Here is a 27204-nt window from a genome sequence, read left to right on the forward strand (position 1 = left end):
CGCAGAAGGCTGTGGAGGTCAGGTCATTGAGTGTCTTTAAGACAGAGATAGATAGGTCCTTGATTAATAAGGGGATCAGGGGTTATGGGGAAAAGGCAGGAGAATGGGGACAAGAAAAATATCAGCCATGATTGAATGGCGAAGCAGACTCGATGGGCCGAGTGGTCTTATTGGATTGGTCCATGACTGTACTTACCAAATTGGTTTGCCATTGCTTCCTGTAAGATGGCTGACCGCCAATGCCGCTCCAACTTCATTTTCAAGTTTGTTGATGACACCACTGCAGTGGGTCAGATCTCGGAGCAGGCAGGAGCAGACCGTGTAAAGGTCTGTTAACCTCGGGCGGGAATTTCCGACCTTGGGGGCGAGCGTGGCCAGAAAATCCCACCCAGACAATCTGGTGAACTGGTGCAAGAACAATAATCTCTCCCTCAATGTCAGCAAAACAAAGGAGATAGTCATCGACTATGAAGGGAAGGCGATGGCCTAGTGGTATTATCACCAGACTATTAATCCAGAAACTCAGCTAATGTTCTGGGGACCCGGGTTCGAATCCCGCCACGGCAGATGGTGGAATTAGAATTCAATAAAAAATATCTGGAATTAAGAATCTACTGATGAAACCATTGTTGGAAAAACCCCATCTGGTTCACTAATGTCCTTTAGGGAAGGAAATCTGCCATCCTTACCCGGTCTGGCCTACATGTGACTCCAGAGCCACAGCAATGTGGTTGACTCTCAACTGCCCTCTGAAATGGCCTTGCAAGCCACTCAGTTCAAGGGCAACTAGGGATGGGCAATAAATGCTGGGCCAGCCAGCGACACCCATGTCCCACCAATGAATAAAAAAAAACTTCAGGAAGTATAGTGGAGGACATGCACCCAATGGGGATGAAGTGGAAATGGTTAAAAGCTACACGTTTTTAAGTGTCCAGATTACCAAAAACCTGTCCTTGTCTCTACACGTCGACTCTATAGTGAAGAAAGGCCACCGACACCTCTACTTTCTCAGGAGGCTCAGGAAATTTGGCATGTCCGCTACGACTCTCACCAACTTTTACCGATGCACCAAACATTCTTTCTGGGTGTATCACAGCTTGGTCTGGCTCCTGCTCTGCCCAAGGCCACAAGGAACTACAAAAGGGTCGTGAATGTAGCCCAGTCCATCACTCAAACCAGCCTCCCATCCATTGACTCCATCTACACTTCCCGCTGCCTCAGCAAAGCAGCCAGCATAATTAAGGACCCCACGCACCCCGGACATTCTCTCTTCCACCTTCTTCCGTCGGGAAAAAGATAACAAAATTCTGAGGTCATGTACCAACCGACTCAAGAACAGCTTCTTCCCTGCTGCTGTCAGACTTTTGAATGGACCAACCATATATTAAGCTGATCTTTCTCTACACCCTAGCTGTGACTGTAACACTACATTCTGCACCCTCTCCTTTCCTTCTCCCCTATGTACTCTATGAACGGTATGCTTTGTCTGTATAGCGCGCAAGAAACAATACTTTTCACTGTATCCCAATACATGTGACAATAATAAATCAAATATTAAGCTGATATTTCTCTACACCCTAGCTATGACTGTAACACTATATTCTGCACCCTCTCCTTTCCTTCTCCCCTATGTACTCTATGAACGGTATGCTTTGTCTGTATAGCGCGCAAGAAACAATACTTTTCACTGTATCCCAATACATGTGACAATAATAAATCAAATAAATATTAAGCTGATCTTTCTCTATACCCTAGCTGTGACTGTAAGACTATATTCTGCGCTCTCTCCTTTCCTTCTCTATGAACGGTATGCTTTGTCTGTATAGCGCGCAAGAAACAATACTTTTCACTGTATCCCAATACATGTGACAATAATAAATCAAATAAATATTAAGCTGATCTTTCTCTACACCCTAGCTATGACTGTAACACTATATTCTGCGCTCTCTCCTTTCCTTCTCTATGAACGGTATGCTTTGTCTGTACAGTGCAAGAAACAATACTTTTCACTGTATCCCAATACATGTGACAATAATAAATCAAATCAAATATTAAGCTGATCTTTCTCGACACCCTATCTGTAACTGTAACACTATATTCTGCACCCTCTCCTTTCCTTCTCCCCTATGTACTCTATGAACGGTATGCTTTGTCTATATAGTGGGCAAGAAACAATACTTTTCACTGTGTCCCAATACATGTGACAATAATAAATCAAATCAAATCAAAATCAAATCTAGAGAGTGTCTGTGAATTTGAGATATGGGTCAAACGACTCAGTGAATAAAGTTCTAGTTCCTGGTGCTCTGAATTCAATTCATTGTGTCTGCTTATCAAATGTTTGATATCAACATATTGTGTCCCTTCGGCAGGAAGCTCCAGTTAAACCCAGATTGTGAAAGTAAGGGACTTTCTGTGAGGGACAGCTCGGTGGATAGGATATTAGTATGTAGATAGGCTGGAAAATTGGGCGGGGATCCTGGATTCAGGATTCAATCCTGGACCGGGGAGCGGCGCGGGCTTGGAGGGCCGAAGGGCCTGTTCCTGTGCTGTATTGTTCTTTGTTCTCTTTGTAATTTTTGTTTCTGTTTTAGTTTCCGAATCGTAGTCCCTTGAATGTCGAAGCGTTAACTCATTTTGATGCAGTAAGTGCCAAATTCAGATGAACAATTTTTGCTCTGCCTTTTCTCTCTGTGATAGATCAATGGGGTAGAGTTTATGTGGGCAGCTCGTACACAGAACAAAGAACAGTACAGCACAGGGACAGGCCCTTCGGCCCTCCAAGCCCGTGCCGATCATGATGCCCTAACTAAACTATAAAAAACCTCCTTCCCTTACTCGGTCCGTATCTCTCTATTCCCTCCCTATTCATGGACCCATCCAGATGCCTCTTAAATGTTGTTAATGTTCCTGCTTCCACCACCTCCTCTGGCAGCGCGTTCCAGGCACCCACCACTCTCTGCGTGAAAAACTTCCCCCCGCACATCTCCCTTAAACTTTCCCCCTCTCACCCTGAACCTGTGCCCCCCTGTAATTGACACTTCCACCCTGGGGAAAAAGCCTCTGACTATCCACCCTGTCTATGCCTCTCACAATTCACCAAAGATCCCTCCAAGCCCACGACCACTTCCATCTAGAAGGACAAGGGCAGCAGATACCTGGGAACACCACCACCTGCAAGTTCCCCTCTGAGCCACTCACCATCCTGACTTGGAAATATATCGGCCGTTCCTTCGCCGTCGCTGGGTCAAAATCCTGGAATTCCCCCCCTAACGGCATTGTGGGTCAACCCACAGCACGTGGACTGCAGCGATTCAAGATGGCGGCTCACCACCACCTTCTCAAGGGGCAACTAGGGATGGGCAATAAATGCTGGCCAGCCAGCGACGCCCATGTCCCACGAATGAATAAAAAAATAATTTGAAGACCTCTATCAGGTCTCCCCTCAGCCTTCCAATGAAAACAATCCTAGTTTATCCAACCTCTCCTCATAGCCAACACCCTCGAGACCAGGCAACATCCTGGTGATCCTTCTTTGCGCTCTCTCCAAAGCTTCCACATCCGAGTGTGGCAACCAGAACTGCACGCAATACTCCAAATGCGGCCTAACCAAGATCATTGTAACAGATGAGTTTCGGAAGAGTGTGTTTCATGGCAGCTTCGACCTCAGCCCTTTTTCTGCACAGCGGGCGACAGGGAGAGAATCCTTTCTTTTTATTCATGCATGGGACACAGGCTTCGTTGGCTGGTGAACATTTATGGCCCACCCCTATTTGCCCTTGAGAAGGTAGCAAGCTGCCTTCTTGAACTGCTGAGTGTCTTGCTAGGCCATTTCAGAGGGCAGTTGAGTGTCAACCACATTGCTGTGGCTCTGGAGTCACATGTAGGCCAGACTGGGTAAGGACGGCAGATTTCCTTCCCTAAAGGACATTAGTGAACCAGATGGGTTTTTCTGACAATGATTTCATGGTCATCAGTAGATTCTTAATTCCAGATATTTTTTTATTGAATTCAAATTCCACCATCTGCCGTGGCGGGATTCGAACCTGGGTCCCCAGAACATTAGCTGAGTTTCTGGATTAATAGTCCAGCTGTAATGCCACTAGGCCATCGCCTCCCCTAATGGAGGGATAGACAGGAAGATGGAGTCCAGGCCACATCAGGTCAGCCATGAATGAATAGTGGAGGAACATGATTGAGGGGCTGAATGGTCTACTCTTGCTCTTATTTCTTCTGTTCTTATTGTGGCTAACATTGCACTATTTTGATCATGAACCAGACCTCAAGCCTCAAGATGAATTAATCTGGTGGGCTATCACCTTTTCTGCTTATTCGTTCATGGGACATGGGTGTCGCTGGCTGGGCCAGCATTTATTGCCCATCCCTAGTTGCCCTTGAACTGAGTGTCTCGCTCGGCCATTTCAGAGGGCAGTTGAGAGTCAACCACATTGCTGTGGCTCTGGAGTCACATGTAGGCCAGACCGGGTAAGGACGGCAGATTTCCTTCCCTAAAGGACATTAGTGAACCAGATGGGTTTTTCCGACAATGGTTTCATGGTCATCAGTAGATTCTTAATTCCAGATATTTTTTATTGAATTCAGATTCCACTATCTACCGTGGCGGGATTCGAACCCGGGTCCCCAGAATATTAGCTAAATTTCTGGATTAACAGAAGATCATCATCGAATCCTCCAGTGCAGAAGGAGGCCATTCGTCCCATCGAGTCTGCACCGACCACAATCCCACCCAGGCCCTATCCCCATATCACATTTACCCTAACTCGTCCCCAGACACTAAGGGGCAATTTAGCATGGCCAATCCACCTAACCTGTGCTTCTTTGGAGACTGAGGGGCAATTTAGCATGGCCAATCCACCCAACCTACACATCTTTGGACACTGAGGGGCAATTTTACATGTTCAATTCACCTTAACCTACACATCTTCGGACACGAAGGGACAATTTACCATGGCTAATCCACCTAAACTACATGTCTTTGGACACTAAGGGGCAATTTAACATGGCCAATCCACCTAACCTGCACATCTTTGGACACTAAGGGGCAATTTAGCCTGGCCAATCCACCTAGCCCACACATCTTTGGACACTAAGGGGCAATTTAGCCTGGCCAATCCACCTAGCCTGCACATCTTTGGACACTAAAAGTGCTATTTTACCATTTTGATTCTAAGTGCTGGGCAGACTTGAAACTGGGAGTGTTTCAGATCTGACTTTTAAACCCGTTCTCAGGCGCCCCCATACGCACTAAGGGTCAATTTAGCATGGCCAATCCACCTTCGCGTTGGCCGATATTGTAAACAGTTCTCTTCAGATGTCGTCCCTCTCTCCTTTATGTCTGCCGCCATCACCCCTCCCCTGAAGAACGCCAACCCTTGATCCCCGCCATCATTGTAAACGACCGTCCCGTCTCCAACACTGCCCACCCCTTAATTTTCCTCTCCAAACTCCTTGCACATGTTGTCGTGTCCCGAATGCATTCCCATCTTTCCTGTAACTCCATATTTGAATCCCTCCAACCAGGTTTCTGCCCCTGATTCCGAAACGGCTCTGATCCAAGTCATAAATGACATCCTGTGTGACTGAGACAAAGGTAAACTTTTCCCCCTCGGCCTTCCCAGGCTATCCGCAGCCTTTGACCCGGTTTGACCGTTCTATCATCCTCCCACCGCACCCTCTCCACTGTTGTCCAGCTGGGTGGGTCTGCTCTCCCCTGGTTCCATTCTTATCTATCTCATCGAAGTCAGAGAGTCACCGGCAATGGCTTCTCTTCCTGTTCCTGCACCGTTCCCTCTGGTGTCCCCCGGGATCTCGCCTGGATCCAACCCCCCCCACCCCCCTATTTCTCATCTCCACGCTGCCCACTCAGTGACATCATCTGAAAACGCAGCGTTAGTTTTCCCGTGTACACTGACCACACCCCGCTCCACCTCCCCACCACCTCTCTCCACTCCTCTGTTGTTGCTAAATGATCCGACTGCTTATCCCACACCCAGTGCCGGATGGGCAGAAATTTTTCTCCAATCAAATATCAGCACCGTGGGTGCACCGACACCACATCAGAACATAAGAACTAGGAGCAGGAGTAGGCCATCTGGCTCCTCGAGCCTGCTCCGCCATTCAATAAGATCATGGCTGATCTTTTCGTGGACTCAGCTCCACTTACCCGCCCGCTCGCCATAACCCTTAATTCCTTTACTGTTCAAAAATTTATCTGTCCTTGCCTTAAAAACATTCAACAATGTAGCCTCAACTGCTTCACTGGGCAGGGAATTCCACACATTCATAACCCTTTGGACTGACTGATGTCCAATAACAATCCTGGGCCTCACTCCCTAACAGCACTGTGGGTGTACCTACACCACATGGACTGATTGATGTCCAATAACAATCCTGGGGCTCACTCCCTAACAGCACTGTGGGTGTGCCAACACCACACGGACTGACGGGTATCCAATAACAACCCTGGAACTCCCTGCCTAACAGCACTGTGTGTGTACCTACACCACATGGACTGACTGATGTCCAATAACAACCCTGGAACTCCCTCCCTAACAGCACTGTGGGTGTACCTACACCACATGGACTGACTGATGTCCAATAACAATCCTGGAACTCCCTCCCTAACAGCACTGTGGGTGTACCTACACCACATGGACTGACTGATGTCCAATAACAATCCTGGAACTCCCTCCCTAACAGCACTGTGGGTGTACCTACACTACATGGACTGCAGCGGGTTCAAGAAGGCGGCTCACCACCACCTTCTCAAGGGGCAATTAGGGATGGGCAATAAATGCTGGGCCCAGCCAGCGACACCCATGTCCCATAAATGAATAAAATAATGAGATGTTAAAATGAGGCCCTGCCCACTCTCTCGGACACCAATGTGGCACCATCTCAGAAAAGAACAGGAGAGTTCTCCCCAGTGACCCTACCATCACTGTTTGTGGGAGCTTGCTGTGCGTATTTTGACCAATGCCTTTGTGAGATAATAGTTCACTGCAACAGTATCCCATTGGACACTGTTGGGGTGTTCCAAGGTTCTGTTGTGGCCTGCCTAACCTACACATCTTTGGACACTAAGGGGCAATTTAGCATGGCCAATCCACCTACCCTGCACATCTTTGGACACTAATGGACAATTTAGCATGGCCAATCCCCCTAACCCACACATCTTTGGACACTAAAGGGCAATTTAGCATGGCCAATCCATCTAACCTGCACATCTTTGGACATTCGGGCAATTTAGCATGGCCCATCAAACTAACCTGCACATCTTTGGACACGAAGGGGCAATTTATCATGGCCAGTCCCCCTAACCTACTTATCTTTGGACACTAAGGGACAATTTAGCTTGGCCAATCCACCTAATGTACACATCTTTGGACACTAAGGGACAACTTAACATGGCCAATCCACCTAACCTGCACATCTTTGGACACTAAGGGGCAATTTAGCATGGCCAATCCACCTAACCTACACATCTTTGGACACTAAGGGACAATTTAGCATGGCCAATCCACCTAACCGACACATCCTTGGACTGTGGGTGGAAACCAGAGCACCTGGAGGAAACCCTCGCAGACACGGGAGAATGTGCAAACTCCACACAGACAGTGACCCAAGGCAGAAATTGAACCTGGGTCCCTGGCGCTTGAGGCAGCAGTGCTAACTACTTAACAACTGTGGCACCAATAGGGAATGATTTATTTTGTTGGTTCGCTGGGTACTTTGATGTGAGTTATCATTTACAACGTGAACCACATGTACAGATGATATAAAACATTTTAAAAAGACACAGTGGCCTTTCATAGAAAAATATGTGTTAACTGTTGAACGTTTGATAGAGGCAACACAGAGAATGTAAGTTTACATTACTAACAGTCCCTTCAACGTGTGATAAATGAGTTCCAGTCTGGTGTTACAACCCTTGTGGGACTGACGGCGAAGCAATATGAGGAAGAGTGATTAGTTGTGGTTTCGCAGTTCAACTGATCTTTCCTTTCTCTCTCTCTCTGCATAATGTATTTCCCCAGACAGTACTTGGGGACTGCGAAAAGGAAAGTCCCTTTCATTTTATGAAAAGTTAATTTGCATACCTTGTTCATTTTAGAATCCCAACGGTGCAGAGGAAGCCATTTGGCCCATCGGATCTGCACCGACTCTCTGAAAGAACATCTTACCCTGGGCCACGCCATCCTCATAACCCCATGCATTTACCAGGGCTAATCTTTGGACACTAAGGGACAATTTAGCCTGGCCGATTCACCTAACCTAAACTTTCCTTGGACACTAAGGGGCAATTTAGCATGGCCAATCCACCTAACCTGCACATCTTTGGACACTAAGGGGAAATTTAGCATGGCCAATCCACCTAACCTGCACATCTTTAGACATTAAGGGACAATTTATCATGGCCAATCCACCTAACTCGTATGTCTTTGGACACTAAGGGGCAATTTAGCATGGCCAATCCCCCTAACCTACACATCTTTGGACACTAAGGGGCAATTTAGCATGGCCAATCCACCCAACTTGCACATCTTTGGACTCGAAGGGACAACTTAGCATGGCCAATCTCCCTAACCTGCACATCCTTCGACACTAAGAGACAATTTAGCATGGCCAATCCACCTAAACTACAGATCTTTGGAGTGTGGGAGGAAACCGGAGCACCCGGAGGAAAGCCACGCAGACATGGGGGGAACGTGCAAACTCCACACAGACAGTGACCCAAGCAGGGAATCGAACCTGGATCCCTGGTGCTGTGAGGCGTCGATGGTAGTCATGATGTGGAGATGCCGGCATTGGACTGGGGTGAACACAGTAAGAAGTCTCACAACACCAGGTTAAAGTCCAACAGGTTTATTTGGTAGCAAATACCATAAGCTTTCGGAGCGCTGCTCCTTCGTCAGATGGAGTGGAAATGTGCTCTCAAACAGTGCACAGCGACACAAAATCAAGTTACAGAATACTAATTATTCTGTAACTTGATTTTGTGTCGCTGTGCACTGTTTGAGAGCACATTTCCACTCCATCTGACGAAGGAGCAGCGCTCCGAAAGCTTATGGTATTTGCTACCAAATAAACCTGTTGGACTTTAACCTGGTGTTGTGAGACTTCTTGCTGTGAGGCAGCAGTGCTAACCACTGTGCCACCATGCCGCCCGATAGACAGTCAATCAATGACCAGTGAGCTATGAGAACCACCACCCACATCGTTTCACCTCAGCTTTTCCCATCCCCAAATGTTTTGTCCAAGCAAAATTGGCGCAGTAAAACATCGACTTAAAATTTAAATGTTTCACCATCTTGGACAGGTGCAGTGAGGGTTTTCCGAGCCAGCCTATCGATGGAAGCATGCAAGAAGTCGTTAGATTTGATTTGATTCATTATTGTCACATGTATTGGGATACAGTGAACAGTATTGTTTCTTGCACACTATACAGACAAAGCATACCGTTCATAGAGAAGGAAAGGAGAGGATGCAGAGTGTAGTGTTACAGTCATAGCTAGGGTGTAGAGAAACATCAGCTTAATGTTTGATTTGATTTATTATTGTCACATGTATTGGGATACAGTGAAAAGTATTGTTTCTTGCGTGCTATACAGACAAAGCATACCGTTCATAGAGTACATAGGGGAGAAGGAAAGGAGAGGGTGCAGAATATAGTGTTACAGTCATAGCTAGGGTGTAGAGAAAGATCAGCTTAATGCGAGGTAGGTCTATTCAAAAGTCTGATGTCAGCAGGGAAGAAGCTGTTCTTGAGTCGGTTGGTATGTGACCTCAGAGTTTTGTATCTTTTTCCCGACAAAAGAAGGTGGAAGAGAGAATGTCCGGGGTGCGTGGGGTCCTTGATTATGCTGGCTGCTTTTCCGAGGTAGCGGGAAGTGTAGACAGAGTCAATGGATGGGAGGCTGGTTTGCGAGATGGATTGGGCTACATTCACGACCCTTTGTAGTTTCTTGCAGTCTTGCACAGAGCAGGAGCCCAGACCAAGCTGTGATACAACCAGAAAGAATGCTTTCTATGGTGCTTCTGTAAAAGTTGGTGAGAGTCGTAGCTGACATGCCAAATTTCCTTCGCCTTCTGAGAAAGTAGAGGCATCGGTGGGGCTTTCTTAACTATAGCGTCGGCATGGGGGGACCAGGACAGGTTGTTGGCGACCTGGACACTTAAAAACTTGAAGCTTTGGACCATTTCCACTTCATCCCCCTTGATGTAGACAGGGGCATGTTTTCCTTTGCGCTTGTGAATCTTAATTAAATCGTGAATTTTCTATTTTGAAGTTGTTGAGCTCTGAAAAATATATCCCAGTAAACAGTAAGCCAGCAGAATCAACTCCAAGATGCATTGTGCAAAAATGGCCTTCCTTTGCCAAACAGACCATGTCACAACATCAAACGATTAAATTACCTTCCTGCACACTCTTTCTCCCCACTCCCGCCCCCAGCCCACAGTCAAAATAAATCCTGTCTCTATCATGTGTTCAACAAACTCATTCAATTGACTAGATTAAGTTGAGTGACCTTGTGCTGCTGTGTCCTGTTTTATTCTGATGCAAGACTGCTGTGAGACATTTGAGGCCCCCTCAGTGTGTTTTCCTTTTCGGAATAACATTGGCGTGGGAAGGGGGGAAGAATGGCTGGTGATTTACAAGCCTTTTAAAACTGGGCCAAATGAAAGTTTTATTGCATTAATAACTAGATTAAGGCTCAGATGAATGATCTATCACATAAAGAGCCATTAAGGAGACAGAATCTCTTTTGTTTGGACTGAATGGCTTTACTGCTTTTGAAAGTGAAATCTTGAGGGAGTTCCATATTGCTCCATTTCACTTCAAGTTTAAGGTTCACTAATTGGGCTTCTTAAGAAAATAAATAGCTTTTGGAAGCCAACATAAAAAGCTAGCCGACTCCATCTTAACTAGCCTGGGCAAAGGAAGGTCAGGAGGGGGGTTAGCAAGGGCACTATCGGAGGCTACCCTGGCATGTGGCGAGGTCTAACACTTGCCAGAGGCAGCGGAGGCTTGGAAAGTGGCACCATGGGCGGCGCGGTGGCACAGTGGTTCGCACTACTGCCTCACAGCGCCAGGGACCCGGGTTCGATTCCCAGCCTTGGGTCACTGTCTGTGTGGAGTTTGCACGTTCTCCCCCATGTCTGCGTGGGTTTACTCTGGGTGCTCCGATGCCAGGGACCTGGGTTCGATTCCCGGCCTTGAGTCACTGTCTGTGTGGAGTCTGCACGTTCTTCCCATGTCTGCGTGGGTTTCCTCTGGGTGCTCTGGTTTCCTCCCACAGTCCGAAAGACGTGCTGGTTAGGTGCATTGATCTGAACAGGCGCCGGAGTGTGGCGACTAGGGGATTTTCACATTAACTGCATTGCAGTGTTAATGTAAGCCTACTTGTGACTAATAAATAAACTTTAGACTGCTGTGAAAATCCCCCAGTCGCCACACTCCTGTTCGGGTACACTGAGGGAGAATTTAGCACAGCCAATGCACCAAACCAGCACATCTTTTGGACTCTGGGAGGAAACCGAGCAAACGGAGTAAACCCACGCAGACACGGGGAGAACGTGCAGACTCCACACAGACAGTGACCCAAGCCGGGAATTGAACCCAGGTCCCTGGCGCTGTGAGGCAGCGGCGCTAACCCACTGTGCCATCCAGAAGGCTAGCATTCCATTGGCCTTCTTGGCTCTTTTGAGTTGATTTATTATTTGTCACACGTATTAGGATACAGTGAAAAGTATTGTTTCTTGCGCGCTATACAGACAAAGCATACCGTTCATAGAGAAGGAAAGGAGAGGGTGCAGAATGTAGTGTTACAGTTACAGCTAGGGTGTAGAGAAAGATCAGCTTAATATTTGATTTGATTTATTATTGTCACATGTATTGAGATACAGTGAAGAGTATTGTTTCTTGTGCGCTATACAGACAAAGCATACTGTTCATAGAGTACGTAGGGGAGAAGGAAAGGAGAGGGTGCAGAATGTAGTGTTACAGTCATAGCTAGGGTGTAGAGAAAGATCAGCTTAATGCGAGGTAGGTCCATTCAAAGGTCTGACAGCAGCAGGGAAGAAGCTGTTCTTGAGTCGGTTGGTACCTGACCTCAGACCTTTGTATCTTTTTCCCGACGGAAGAAGGTGGAAGAGAGAATGTCCGGGGTGCGTGGGGTCCTTGATTATGCTGGCTGCTTTTCTGAGGCAGCGGGAAGTGTAGACAGAGTCAATGGATGGGAGGCTGTACCTGTTTGTGTCATTTTAAGAACCTTTACACCTGAAATCTCATTGGACATCCACTGAATTTAACTGCGCGCCTTCGAAAGAAATACCCTGAGCTATCCTTTCTTTGATCTGAAATGGATAAGATTCCGGTTGCTTATATTAAAATCCATTTGCCCCAGCCTGGCCCATTCACCCAATCTAGCAATATCCTGCTGTCGTTTTTATGCTGTCCTCAACACTGGCTGCCCAATTTTGTGTCGTCCATGGATTTGGAGATTTGTCTTTTGAATGGCATTATCTAAATCGTTTAGGATGGCGTTTGGGCTGGAGAGGTGCTAGATAAATGCAAGTCTCTCTCAATTCTGTTAGCGCACCTTGGTGAAATACGAGGTGTCATTTATTTGTATTGTAAACAAGAGTTGGTTTGACCTGATGCTAACCTGACTGTGTTACAGTTTAATATCGGGCAGCCCTCGCACATATGCAGGAGATGGTGAAATTCACATTCTTCGTCAAAATGGAATGACCATTCCTTGCAATTTCTCTCGTTAAACTTGGCACCTGTAATAAATTGCACTGGGACCTTTGCCACTGCGGTAACAATTGGCCTATTACTAATGAGCATTTCTGAAGAGGTGCCACACTGTTATTAAAATTACTTCCAATAAATACCCCTCATTAGCAACCCCAACCTTAAACCCCACTTGTCCCAGAGCTGCTCAATTTGAACAATGTGTACATGTCAGTGATAGAAGCAAGAGGTGGTGACAGAGGCCCAGACAGGGCTGTGCTGGAAAATGTGGTGCAGAGTCTCTCTCTTTCCAATCATAGCATCCCTACAGTGCAGAAGGAGGCCATCTGGCCCATCAAGTCTGCACTGACTCCGGTAGAGCATCCCATCCAGGCCCTATCCCCGTAACTCCACATGTCTACTCAGCTAATCCACCTAACCTGCACATCTTTGGACACTAAGGGGCAATTTAGCATGGCCAATCCACCTAACCTGCACATCTTTGGACGCTAAGAGGCAATTTAGCATGGCCAATCCACCTAACCCGCACATCTTGGGACGCTAAGAGGCAATTTAGCATGGCCAATCCACCTAACCTGCACATCTTGGGACGCTAAGAGGCAATTTAGCATGGCCAATCCACCTAACCTGCACATCTTGGGACGCTAAGAGGCAATTTAGCATGGCCAATCCACCTAACCTGCATATCTTTGGACACTAAGGGACAATTTAGCATGGCCAATCCACCTAACCTGCACATCTTTGGACACTAAGGAGCAATTTGGCATGGCCAATCCACCTAACCTGTACATCTTTGGACACTAAGGGGCAATTTAGCATGGCCAATCCACCTAACCTACACATCTTTGGACACTAAGGGACAATTTAGCATGGCCAATCCACCTAACCTACACATCTTTGGACACTAAGGGGCAATTTAGCATGGCCAATCCACCTAACCTACACATCTTTGGACACTAAGGGACAATTTAGCATGGCTAATCCACCTAACCTACACATCTTTGGACACTAAGGGGCAATTTAGCATGGCCAATCCACCTAACCTACACATCTTTGGACACTAAGGGGCAATTTAGCAGGGCCAACCCACCTAACCTACACATCTTTGGACACTAAGGGGCAATTTAGCATGGCCAATCCACCTAACCTGCACATCTTTGGACACTAAGGGGCAATTTAGCATGGCCAATCCACCTAACCTGCACATCTTTGGACGCTAAGAGGCAATTTAGCATGGCCAATCCACCTAACCTGCACATCTTGGGACGCTAAGAGGCAATTTAGCATGGCCAATCCACCTAACCTGCGCATCTTGGGACGCTAAGAGGCAATTTAGCATGGCCAATCCACCTAATCTGCATATCTTTGGATGCTAAGAGGCAATTTAGCATGGCCAATCCACCTAACCTGCATATCTTTGGATGCTAAGAGGCAATTTAGCATGGCCAATCCACCTAACCTGCATATCTTTGGATGCTAAGAGGCAATTTAGCATGGCCAATCCACCTAACCTGCATATCTTTGGACACTAAGGGACAATTTAGCATGGCCAATCCACCTAACCTGCACATCTTTGGACACTAAGGAGCAATTTGGCATGGCCAATCCACCTAACCTGCACATCTTTGGACACTAAGGAGCAATTTAGCATGGCCAATCCCCCTAACCTGCACATCTTTGGACACTAAGGGACAAGTTAGCATGGCCAATCCCCCTAACCTACACATCTTTGCACACTAAGGGACAATTTAGCATGGCCAATCCCCCTAACCTGCACATCTTTGGACACTAAGGGACAATTTAGCATGGCCAATCCACCTAACCCGCACATCTTTGGACACTAAGGGACAATTTAGCATGGCCAACCCACCTAACCTGTACATCTTTGGACACTAAGGGGCAATTTAGCATGGCCAATCCACCTAACCTACACATCTTTGGACACTAAGGGACAATTTAGCATGGCCAATCCACCTAATCTACACATCTTTGGACACTAAGGGGCAATTTAGCATGGCCAATCCACCTAACCTACACATCTTTGGACACTAAGGGACAATTTAGCATGGCTAATCCACCTAACCTACACATCTTTGGACACTAAGGGGCAATTTAGCAGGGCCAACCCACCTAACCCACACATCTTTGGACACTAAAAGCGCTATTTTACCATTTGGATTCTAAGTGCTGGGCGGACTTGAATCTGGGAGTGTTTCAGATCTGACTTTTAGACCCGTTCTCAGGCGCCCCCATACACACTCTGCCTGAAACAATATCAGCGATTCTGAATCGCGCTGCACAATCCTGTGGGCGGGGCTTAATGCACCCACAATCCAGCAGCTCCGATCGGAGCCTCCATCTGCACATGCGCAGAAAATAAATGATAGAATACTGCTCCCCTGCCACATCACTCCCGGGCCGGATAATGCCTCCCCCTGGCCCCCACAGACACTGCCCCACCCCCACAACATTACTGACCCCTTATCCCCCGGCCCCCTCCGCCACCCAGACCGATCACGGCCCCCTGCCCCCCTCCCCCCCACTGATCTCAGGCAGAGTGGCAGCAGACCCCCCCTTCCCCCTCACTGATCACACGCAGAGTGGCAGCGGACCCCCCCTTCCCCGTCACTGATCACAGGCAGAGTGGCAGCGGACCCCCCCTCCCCCCCACTGATCTCAGGCAGAGTGGCAGCGGACACCCCCTCCCCCTCACTGATCTCAGGCAGTGGCAGCGGACCCCTCCTTCCCCCTCACTGATCTCAGACAGAGTGGCAGCGGACCCCCCCTCCCCCTCACTGATCTCAGGCAGAGTGGCAGCGGACCCCTCCTTCCCCCTCACTGATCTCAGGCAGAGTGGCAGCGGACCCCCCCTCCCCCTCACTGATCTCAAGCAGAGTGGCAGCGGACCCCTCCTTCCCCCTCACTGATCACAGGCAGAGTGGCAGCGGACCCCCCCCTTCCCCCTCACTGATCTCAGGCAGAATGGCAGCGGATCCCCCCTCCCCCTCACTGATCTCAGGCAGAGTGGCAGCGGACCCCCCTTCCCCCTCACTGATCTCAAGCAGAGAGCCATCGGACGCTCGCCACTTACCCCCTCACCAACTGGAGCGCCCGAATCGGACCATCTCTGTTTCACGCCGATTCTGGATGGGTGAATGCGGGGGTAAAGGGGGAAGTGCCGGTAATCGTAGAAATCATAGAAATCATAGAAACCCTACAGTGCAGAATGAGGCCATTCGGCCCATCGAGTCTGCACCGACCACAATCCCACCCAGGCCCTACCCCCACATATTTACCCGCTAATCCCTCTAACCTCCGCACCTGAGGACTCCAAGGGGCAATTTTTAACCTGGCCAATCAACCTAACCCGCACATCTTTGGACTGTGGGAGGAAACCGGAGCACCAGGAGGAAACCCACGCAGACACGGGGAGAATGTGCAAACTCCACACAGACAGTGACCCGAGCTGGGAATCGAACCCGGGACCCTGGAGCTGTGGAGCAGCAGTGCTAACCACTGTGCTACCGTGCTGGGGCAATTTACCATGGCCAATGCACCTAACCTGCACATCTTTGGACACGAAGGGGCAATTTAGCATGGCCAAGCCACCTAACCTGCACATCTTTGGAGACTAAGGGGCAATTTAGCATGGCCAATCCCCCTAACCTGCACATCTTTGGACACTAAGGGGCAATTTAGCATGGTCAAGCCACCTAACCTGCACATAGGGTGCGGGAGGAAACCGGAGCACCCGGAGGAAACCAACGCAGACACGGGGAGAACGTACAGACTCCACACAGACAGTGACCCAAGCCGGGAATCGAACCCGGGTCCCTGGCACTGTGAGGCAGCAGTGCTAACCACTGTGCCGCCTTAATTAACAGATCAATTAAGACTTAGAATTTCTGGCCAACATAATGTTCATCAACAAGACACATATTTTTCACTATGACCAGTGTAATCATTGAAACAGTTAAAGTGCTTATAAATCAAAGCTAAGCCATACTGCGTTGAAGCAGGAACTTTCATTTTGTGTGTGGGATTAAACAGTGGCGTTATATCTTTGACTATAACATCCAACTTTCAACAGTGTGTGGATTGTGGCATTGTGGCTGGATTTAATCGGTTTGTCCTTGTAAACCCGTGCTCCATCTCCATCCTCCCTTTCCTCCCCAAAGTCCTTGAACATGTTGTCACCTCCCAAATACATTCCCGTCTTTCCCGCATCTCCATGTTTGAATCCCTCTAACCAGGTTTCTGGCTGCTCTCACACATTCTCCGCTCTGTAAACTTGAGATCAACCCAAACTCTGCTGCCCCAGGTTAGGTGAATTGGCCATGCTAAATTGTCCCTTAGTGTCCAAAGATGTGCAGGTTAGGTGGATTGGCCATGCTAAATTGTCCCTTAGTGTCCAAAGATGTGCAGGTTAGGTGGATTGGCCATGCTAAATTGCCCCTTAGTGTCCAAAGATGTGTAGGTTAGGTGAATTGGCTGTGCTAAATTGCCCCTTAGTGTCCAAAGATGAGCGGGTTAGGTGGATTGGCCATGCTAAATTGTCCCTTAGTGTCTAAAGACATGCAGGTTAGGTGGATTGGCCATGCTAAATTGCCACTTAGTGACAAAGAACATTACAGCACAGTACAGGCCCTTTGGCCCTCGATGTTGTGCCGAGCTTTGTCCGAAACCAAGGTCAAGCTATCCCACTCCCTATCATCCTGGTGTGCTCCATGTGCCTATCCAATAACTGCTTGAAAGTTCCTGAAGTGTCCGACTCCACTATCACAGCAGGCAGTCCATTCCACACCCCAACCACTCTCTGAGTAAAGAACCTACCTCGGACATCCCTCCTATATCTCCCACCATGAACCCTATAGTTATGCCCCCTAGTAACAGCTACATCCACCCGAGGAAATAGTCTCTGAACGTCCACTCTATCTATCCCCCTCATCATCTTATAAACCTCTATTAAGTCGCCTCTCATCCTCCTCCGCGCTAAAGAGAAAAGCCCTAGCTCCCTCAACCTTTCCTCATAAGACATACCCTCCAAACCAGGCAGCATCCTGGTAAATCTCCTTTGCACTCTTTCCAATGCTTCCATGTCCTTCTTATAGTGAGGTGACCAGAACTGCACATAATATTCCAAATGTGGTCTTACCAAGGTCTTGTACAGTTGCAGCATAACCCCACGGCTCTTAAACTCCAACCCCCTGTTAATAAACGCTCACACACTATAGGCCTTCTTCACGGCTCTATCCACTTGAGTGGCAACCTTCAGAGATCTGTGGACATGAACCCCAAGATCTCTCTGTTCCTCCACATTCCTCAGAACCCTGCCGTTGACCCTGTAATCCGCATTTAAATTTGTCCTCCCAAAATGAATCACCTCGCACTTATCAGGGTTAAACTCCATCTGCCATTTTTCGGCCCAGCTCTGCATGCTATCAATGTCTCTTTGCAGCCTACAACAGCCCTCCACCTCATCCACTACTCCACCAATCTTGGCGTCATCAGCAAATTTACTGACCCACCCTTGAGCCCCCTCCTCCAAGTCATTGATATAAATCACAAATAGCAGAGGACCCAGCACCGATCCCTGTGGTACACCGCTGGTAACTGGTCTCCAGTCTGAAAATTTTCCATCCACCACCACCCTCTGTCTTCTATGAGATAGCCAGTTGCTTATCCAATCGGCCAAATCTCCCTCTATCCCACACCTCCTTACTTTCTTCATGAGCCGACCATGGGGGACCTTATCAAACGCCTTACTAAAATCCATGTATCCAACATGGAAAAAATGGAATTACATGGAAAAAAATCCATGCAAGGGGGCGGCACGGTAGCACAGTGGTTAGCACTGCTGCTTCACAGCTCCAGGGTCCCGGGTTCGATTCCCGGCTCGGGTCACTGTCTGTGTGGAGTTTGCACATTCTCCTCGTGTCTGCGTGGGTTTCCTCCGGGTGCTCCGGTTTCCTCCCACAGTCCAAAGATGTGCGGGTTAGGTTGATTGGCCAGGTTTAAAAATTGCCCCTTAGAGTCCTGGGATGCGTAGGTTAGAGGGATTAGCGGGTGAATATATGGGGATCGGGCCTGGGTGGGATTGTGGTCGGTGCAGACTCGATGGGCCGAATGGCCTCCTTCTGCACTGTAGGGTTTCTATGGTTTCTATGGTTTCAATCCATGTGTCCAAAGATAAAGTTAAAAGTTAATTTATTAGTCACAAGTCGGCTTACATTGACACCTTAGCCGGTCTGGCCTACATGTGACTCCAGAGCCACAGCAATGTGGTTGACTCTCAACTGCCTTCAGGCAAATAGGGATGGGCAATAAATGCTGGCCAACCAGCAACGCCCATAGTCCATGAATGACTAAAGGAAAAAAAAATGACCAGCATGCATCTAACCAGCGCGTCTTTCGGACTGTGGGAGGAAACCGGAGCACCCGGAGGAAACCCACGCAGACACGGGGAGAACGTGCAGACTCCGCACAGACAGTGACCCGAGCCGGGTATTGAACACGGGTCCCTGGTGCTGTGAGGCAGCAGTGCTAACCACTGTACCACCTACGGCGTGGGGGGCCACATGCGGTCCATCTGGGTTCTGTGTGCCCATTTTGTTGCCCATTGCCCATACGCAGGGTTGCCACACGCGTAATTCATTGAAGAACGCTTGCAAAGAATGAAGGGGAAGAGCTTTGAGTGAAGTAGGGAGAGCAGGGAGGCCTCTGGTTTCACTCAGTCGGCCTTTCCGTCGCATTTACTCGCAGTCTGAGGGCCTGATCTCTACATTAACTTAATAGCCCCTGAACAAATTTTGTGTGCCTCTTTTCAAGTTCATGATTTTGTTAGCGGAAGGTAGAAAAAAAATCAATTTGAATGTTTCACTGCATTGTAAAACATTTATGAGTCAGTTAAGACCGGCACTGTCTGATTGCTAAGGCGCAGCTGGTATATCTTCTGAGATGAATTTGCAACTTGCTAAGCTCCCCCTGTCAAAGCTGGGACTTGTAAATCCTGAGGCTCGTAGGCTTGGAAAGGTTCTTAAATAGGCAAAGGAAATGAGTATTGTTTGTGGTCATCTAAATTCCTTCTGCGGTGAATAATTTCTTGTTTAAAAGGAATCTGATTCCGTTCACCCCGCAAGTCAAGTTGACTCAACATTCCCCTTTCGTGTCTTGTTTCTCCATAACCTCCCCTTTCCGTTACCAGTCCGTTTTATCCTCCGCTGTGGTAAAGCTGTTCCATTCACACGTTTTTGATACTAGATTGCAATTGAGCCTTGCAATGTGAGCAAAATTGTAGAGATGTGTAGGTTAGGTGGATTAGCCATGACAAATTTCTCCTTAGTGTCCAAAGATGTGCGGGTTAGGTGAATTGGCCGTGCTAAATTGTCCCTTAGTGTCCAAAGATGTGCAGGTTAGGTGGATTGGCCATGCTAAATTGTCCCTTAGTGTCCAAAAATGTGCAGGTTAGGTGGATTAGCCATGACAAATTTCTCCTTAGTGTCCAAAGATGTGCGGGTTAGGTGAATTGGCCATGCTAAATTGTCCCTTAGTGTCCAAAAATGTGCAGGTTAGGTGGATTGGCCATGCTAAATTGCCTCTTAGTGTCCCAAGATGTGCAGATTAGGTGGATTGGCCATGCTAAATTGCCCCTTAGTGTCCAAAGATGTGTAGGTTAGATGGATTGGCCATGCTAAATTGCCCCTTAGTGTCCCAAGATGTGTAGGTTAGGGGGATTGGCCATGCTAAATTGCCCCTTAGTGTCCAAAGATGTGCGGGTTAGGTTGATTGGCCATTCTAAATTGTCCCTTAGTGTCAGAGGGATTAGCAGGGTAAATACGTGGGACTACGGGTTATGGGGATAGGGCCTGGGTGGGATTGTTGTCAGTGAAGTCTCAATGGGCCAAATGGCCTCCTTCTGTGCTGTAGTGCTCAGAGTAAGGGGGTCACCCATTTAACACAGAGATGAGGAGGAATTTCTTCTCTCAGAGGGTTTAAAGTTTTAAAGTTTGTTTATTAGTGTCACAAGTTGGTTTACATCAACACTGCAATGAAGTTGCTGTGAAAATCTCCTTGTCGCCACACTCCGGCACCTGTTCGGGTACGCTGAGGGAGAATTTAACACGGCCAGAAACTCAGCTAATGTTCTGGGGACCTGGGTTCAAATCCCGCCACGGCAGATGGTGGAATTTGAATTCAATAAAAAATATCTGGAATTAAGAATCTACTGATGACCATGAAACCATTGTCGGAAAAACTCATCTGGTTCACTAATGTCCTTTAGGGAAGGAAATCTGCCGTCCTTACCCGGTCTGGCCTACATGTGACTCCAGAGCCACAGCAATGTGGTTGATTCTCAACTGCCCTCTGAAATGGCCCAGCGAGACACTCAGTTCAAGGGCAACTAGGGATGGGCAATAAATGTTGGCCCAGCCAGCGACGCCCATGTCCCACAAATGAATAAACAAAACACAATGAGGATCTGCAAAATGTTTGAGCATTCTACTTAAGTTTAAGTTTATTTATCAGTGTCACAAGTAGGCTTACATTAACACTGCAATTAAGTTATCATATCATAGAATCCCTACAGTACAGAAGGAGGCCATTTGGTCCATCGAGTCTGTACTGACCACAGTCCCACCCAGGCTCTACTCCCATAATCCTCATTTGCCCTAGCTAGTCCCCTTGACACTAGGGTCAATTTAGCATGGCCAATCAAACTAACCCGCACATCTTTGGTCTGTGGGAGGAAACCGGAGCACCCGGAGGAAACCCACGCAGACACGGGAAGAATGTGCAAACGCCACACAGACAGTGACCCGAGGCCGGAATCGAACTGGCGCTGTGAGGCAACAGCGCTACTCACTGTGCTACTGTGCCCCTGTACTATGAAAATCACCTAGTTGCCACACTCCGGCGCCTGTTCGGGTACACTGGGGGAGAATTTAACATGGCCAATGCATCTAACTGGCACGTCTTTTGGACTGTAGAGGGAATCGGAGCACCCGGAGGAAACCCACGCAGACATGGGGAGAACGTGCAGACTCCGCACAGACAGTGACCCAAGTGGGAATCGAACTGGTGCTGTGAGGCAGCGGAGCTAACCACTGTGCCATTGTGCCGCCCTCAACAAGACACGGGGAGAATGTGTAGTCTCTACACAGACAGTGACCCGAGGCCGGAATCGAACCCGGGACCCTGGCGTTGTGAGGTTGCAGTGCTAACCACTGTGCCACCGCGGCGCCCTGGTTCGCTCACCATGGAAATCATACTTTAGCCCTCCCACACAAGACAAAAATAAAATCTTAAATGTTGAACAGACACGAATAGTGGGCTGCCTCATCTGGTCATCGGACAAAGCACGCAAGAGTTCCCAGCCTTGGCGGCACGGTAGCACAGTGGTTAGCACTGCTGCTTCACAGCTCCAGGATCCTGGGTTCAATTCCCGGCTCGGGTCACTGTCTGTGCGGAGTTTGCACATTCTCCTCGTGTCTGCGTGGGTTTCCTCCGGGTGCTCCGGTTTCCTCCCACAGTCCAAAGATGTGCGGGTTAGGTTGATTGGCCAGGTTAAAAATTGCCCCTTAAAGTCCTGAGATGCATAGGTTAGCGGGATTAGCGGGTAAATATGTGGGGGTAGGGCCTGGGTGGGATTGTGGTCGGTGCAGACTCGATGGGCCGAATGGCCTCCTTCTGCACTGTAGGGTTTCTATGGTTTCTATGAGGGTGACGGGAAGTGGTTTCCGTGTGCTGAATGTGTGACCTGAAAGTCTGTGAGGTGCCATTCGGGTAAATGTGCTGAATGAAATAACCAGATCCACCATATACTTTATTTTGACAGCTTGACACATCGGTCAGCCGGCACGTTGGCATTTCTGCCGTAATTACAACTTGATGCAGCTCAGGAACCCGACACCCAGGAGGGTCCGATTTCTGGATGGAGCAGCCGGCTGGGAAAATGTGCAGCTTGGGCCTTTCCACCGACAGGATGGGGGCAACTCTCAGTTTCCATATCTGAGAGAGCACCGCCCATGCAAACCATTTCCAGCTAATTCCCAGCTACTGGCTTTACTTACAGGGGAAGCTAAAAGCGTAACAAGCGGTTGATTAGTTCCAGATCTATCCTTGGGTCCGCTTCGGATTGCCAGCTGTATGCTGTGTCTGGGGAATGTCACCCGGAAACGCACCAGTTCCCATATCTACGCTACGGCATTCTGCTCTGCCCCACTGTCGATCCCTTTGAACGCCACCCCCCCCCCCCACCCACCACCCACCCCCCCCACCCACCCCCCACCCCCCCACCCACCCCCCACCAATCCCCACCCCACCGTCTCTGATTGGCCTGACAGTCAGAAGAACTGAAATCTCCTCTGACCAAACGGCTGGAAGACTGAAGCCTTTGTCTTAAGTTTCCGCTGCAATTAAATCCCGCTCGCGGACCACCGTTTCCCACAGGGGAGCAGGACCGATTGGGACTGGGCTTGGGGAGAAAGTGGAGTGGAGGATTGGCCAGTATCCTCTTATCCAGGGTGGCACGGTGGTTAGCACAGCTGCCTCACAGCGCCAGGGACCCGGGTTCGATTCCCGGCCTCGGGTCACTGTCTGTGTGGAATTTGCACGTTCTCCCCATGTCTGTGTGGGTTTCCTCCGGGTGCTCCGGTTTCCTCCCACACTCCAAAGATGTGCAGGTTAGGTGGATTGGCCATGCTAAATTGCCCCTTAGTGTCCAAAGATGTGCGAGTTAGGCGGATTGGCCATGCTAAATTGCCCCTTAGTGTCCAAAGATGTGCAGGTTAGGTGGATTGGCCATGCTAAATTGCCCCTTAGTGTCCAAAGATGTGCAGGTTAGGTGGATTGGCCATGCTAAATTGCCCCTTAGTGTCCAAAGATGTGTAGGTTAGGTGGATTGGCCATGCTAAATTGCCCCTTAGTGTCCAAAGATGTGCAGGTTAGGTGGATTGGCCATGCTAAATTGCCCCTTAGTGTCCAAAGATGTGCAGGTTAGGTGGATTGACCATGCTAAATTGCCCCTTAGTGTCAGGGGAATTATTGAATCCCTACAGTGCAGAAGGAGGTCATTCGGCCCATAGAGCCTGCACAGAAAACAGTCCCACTCAGGTCTTATCCCCATATCCCCATGTATTTACCCTGCTAACCCCCCTGACACTAAGGGTCAATTTAGCATGGCTAATACACCTAACCTGCACATCTTTGGACTGTGGGAGGAAACCGGAGCACCCGGAGGAAACCCACGCAGACACGGGGAGAACGTGCAGACTCCATACAGACAGTGACCCAAGCCGGGAATTGAACCCGGATCCCTGGCGCTGTGAAGCAGTAGCGCTAACCACTGTGCCGCCGTGCCACCCTGAGGAAACATCCTCTCTATGTCTACCCTGTCAATTCCTTTTATCATCTTATATACCTCAATTAGATCTCTGCACATTTTTCTAAACACTTAAGAGTACAGCCCTAAACTGTCAATCACTCTTCGTAAGACAAACCCCTCATTTCTGGAATCAATCCAGTGATTGGGGCGGCACGGTAGCACAGTGGTTAGCGCTGCTGCCTCACAGTACCAGGGACCCGGGTTCGATTCCCGGCTCGGGTCACTGTCTGTGTGGAGTTTGCACGTTCTCCCCGTGTCTGCGTGGGTTTCCTCCGGATGCTCCGGTTTCCTCCCACAGTCCAAAGATGTGCAGGTTAGGTTGATTGGCCATTCTAAATTGTCCCTTAGTGTCCAAAGATGTGCAGGTTAGGTGGATTGGCCAGGCTAAATTGTCCATTAGTGTCCAAAGATGTGCAGGTTAGGTGGATTGGCCATGCCACATTGCCCCTTAGTGTCCAAAGATGTGCAGGTTAGGTGGATTGGCCATGCTAAATTGTCCCTTAGTGTCCAAAGATGTGCAGGTTAGGTGGATTGGCCATGCTAAATTGCCCCTTAGTGTCCAAAGATGTGCAAGTTAGGTGGATTGGCCATGCTAAATTGTCCCTTAGTGTCCAAAGATGTGCAGGTTAGGTGGATTGGCCATGCCACATTGCCCCTTAGTGTCCAAAGATGTGCAGGTTAGGTGGATTGGCCATGCTAAATTGTCCCTTAGTGTCCAAAGATGTGCAGGTTAGGTGGATTGGCCATGCTAAATTGCCCCTTAGTGTCCAAAGATGTGCAGGTTAGGTGGATTGGCCATGCTAAATTGTCCCTTAGTGTCCAAAGATGTGCAGGTTCGGTGGATTGGCCATGCCACATTGCCCCTTAGTGTCCAAAGATGTGCAGGTTAGGTGGATTGGCCATGCTAAATTGTCCCTTAGTGTCACGGGGACTGGCTAGGGTAAATAAATCTGGTTATGGGGATAGGGCCTGGGTGGGACTGTGATCGGTGCAGACTCGATGGGCTGAATGGCCTCCTTCTGCACTGTCGGAATCTATGAACCACATCTGAACAGCCTCGAATGCAATTAAATCATTCTGTAAGTAAGGGGACAAAATTGTACAAATTACCCCAGGTGTGGGTCACCAATACCTTATAGAGTTGCACCTCCTCGATGGTAAATTCTTATTTTACCTCACTGGTAAACATTGGTAAATTCCATGTAAATAAAGGGCAAGCACAGAATCTCCAGAGCACCAGATTACCTCAGCTCCCAGTGTCGAATCTCCCAGTGGGCCCAGGCTGCAGGATCAGATCTGAGTGTTGGAGAAAGCTTTAGCTTTAGTTCGTGCCCCCTGTGTCCCATTCCAGAGCAGCAGCGGGGGGCTCTGCAATAAATGCTTGAGTCTATACCAAGTCTAAAACTGGTACTGGGGTGGCATGGTGGCACAGTGGTCAGCACTGCTGCCTCACAGCTCCAGGGACCCGGGTTCAATTCCCGGCTTGGGTCACTGTCTGTGTGGAGTCTGCATGTTCTCCCCGTGTCTGCGTGGGTTTCTTCCGGGTACTCTGGTTTCCTCCCACAGTCCAAAAGACATGCTGGTTAAGTGCATTGGCCATGCTAAATTCTCCCTCAGTGCAACCCGAACAGGAGTGTTGAGGGGAATTTCACAGTAACTTCATTGCAGTGTGAATGTAAACCTCCTTGTGACACAGATAACTAAACTTTAAAGAACTTGGACAACATAACTGGATCATGTCATAATTTGTCCTGCAATTATCCATTTCATTTTTTTGCCAATTGCAGCACGCCAGTCGTGAGGGGCTCTTGTGACGCAATGGGGTTAGCATCCCTGCCTCGGAGCCAGGAATTCCAGGTTCGAATCCCACCCCAGGAGTTGATGTCCAAGGAAGGTGCGTTCATAACGCAGCCAAACAGGTTGAGTGTCAACCTGCAAATCCTTCCAAACATGCCAATGGCTGATGGCAAGAACGGGAGAGATTCTTGGCCTCCTTGGTGATGGAAAGAAATTTGGCATCGTTGCCGTCACTCTGCATAGGCCCTGATTACAACATGCAGGAAAAATAATGTGATTTATTCTTGTCACATGTATTGGGATACAGTGAAAAGTATTGTTTCTTGCGTGCTATACAGACAAAGCATACCGTTCATAGAGTACATAGGGGAGAAGGAAAGGAGAGGGTGCAGAATGTAGTGTTACAGTCATAGCTAGGGTGTAGAGAAAGATCAGCTTAATATTTGATTTGATTTATTATTGTCACATGTATTGGGATGCAGTGAAAAGTATTGTTTCTTGCGCACGATACAGACAAAGCATACCGTTCATAGAGTACATAGGGGGGAACGAGAGGAGAGAGTGCAGAATGTAGCATTACACTCATAGCTGAGGTGTAGAGAAACACCAGCTTAATATTTGATTTATTATTGTTCCATGTATTGGGATACAGTGAAAGGTATTGTTTCTTGCACGCTATACAGACAAAGCATACCATTCATAGAGTACATAGTGGAGAAGGAAAGGAGAGGGTGCAGAATATAGTGTTGCAGTTACAGATAGGGTGTCGAGAAACAATCGCATAATATAAGGTAAGTCCATTCAAAGGTCTGACAGCAGCAGGGAAGAAGCTGTTCTTGAGTCGGTTGGTATGTGACCTCAGACTTTTGCATCTTTTTCCCGATGGAAGAAGGTGGAAGAGAGAATGTCCGGGGTGCATGGGGGTCCTTAATTATGCTGGCTGCTTTTCCTGAGGCAGCGGGAAAAACAGAGTCAATGGATGGGAGGCTAGTTTGCGTGATGGACTGGGCTATGTTCACGACGCTTTGTAGTTTCTTGCGGTCTTGGGCAGAGCAGGAACCATACCAAGCTGCGATACAACCAGAAAGAATGCTTTCTATGGTGCATCTGTAAAAGTTGGTGAGAGTCATAGCTGACATGCCAAATTTCCTTAGTCTCCTGAGAAAGTTGAGGCATTGGTGGGGCTTTCTTAACTATAGTGTCAGCATGGAGGGACCAGGACAGGTTATTGGTGACCTGGACA

At 48.4% G+C, this 27204-nt stretch overlaps 1 protein-coding gene across 1 annotated transcript in view; it reads left to right on the top strand.

The window, feature by feature from the left end:
- The first annotated feature begins 225 nt into the window (after positions 1-225).
- The window catches only part of LOC144481836 (fidgetin-like), a 114076-nt gene continuing 87097 nt past the window's right edge, over positions 226-27204 (top strand). Inside the window, exons 1-2 of the mRNA XM_078200989.1 lie at positions 226-327; positions 2595-2645. Coding sequence (XP_078057115.1) covers positions 226-327; positions 2595-2645 — 153 coding nt within the window. The remainder of the gene's footprint in view (positions 328-2594; positions 2646-27204) is intronic.

This window comes from Mustelus asterias, chromosome X (assembly GCF_964213995.1).
Source record: "Mustelus asterias chromosome X, sMusAst1.hap1.1, whole genome shotgun sequence".
Lineage (NCBI taxonomy): Eukaryota > Metazoa > Chordata > Chondrichthyes > Carcharhiniformes > Triakidae > Mustelus > Mustelus asterias.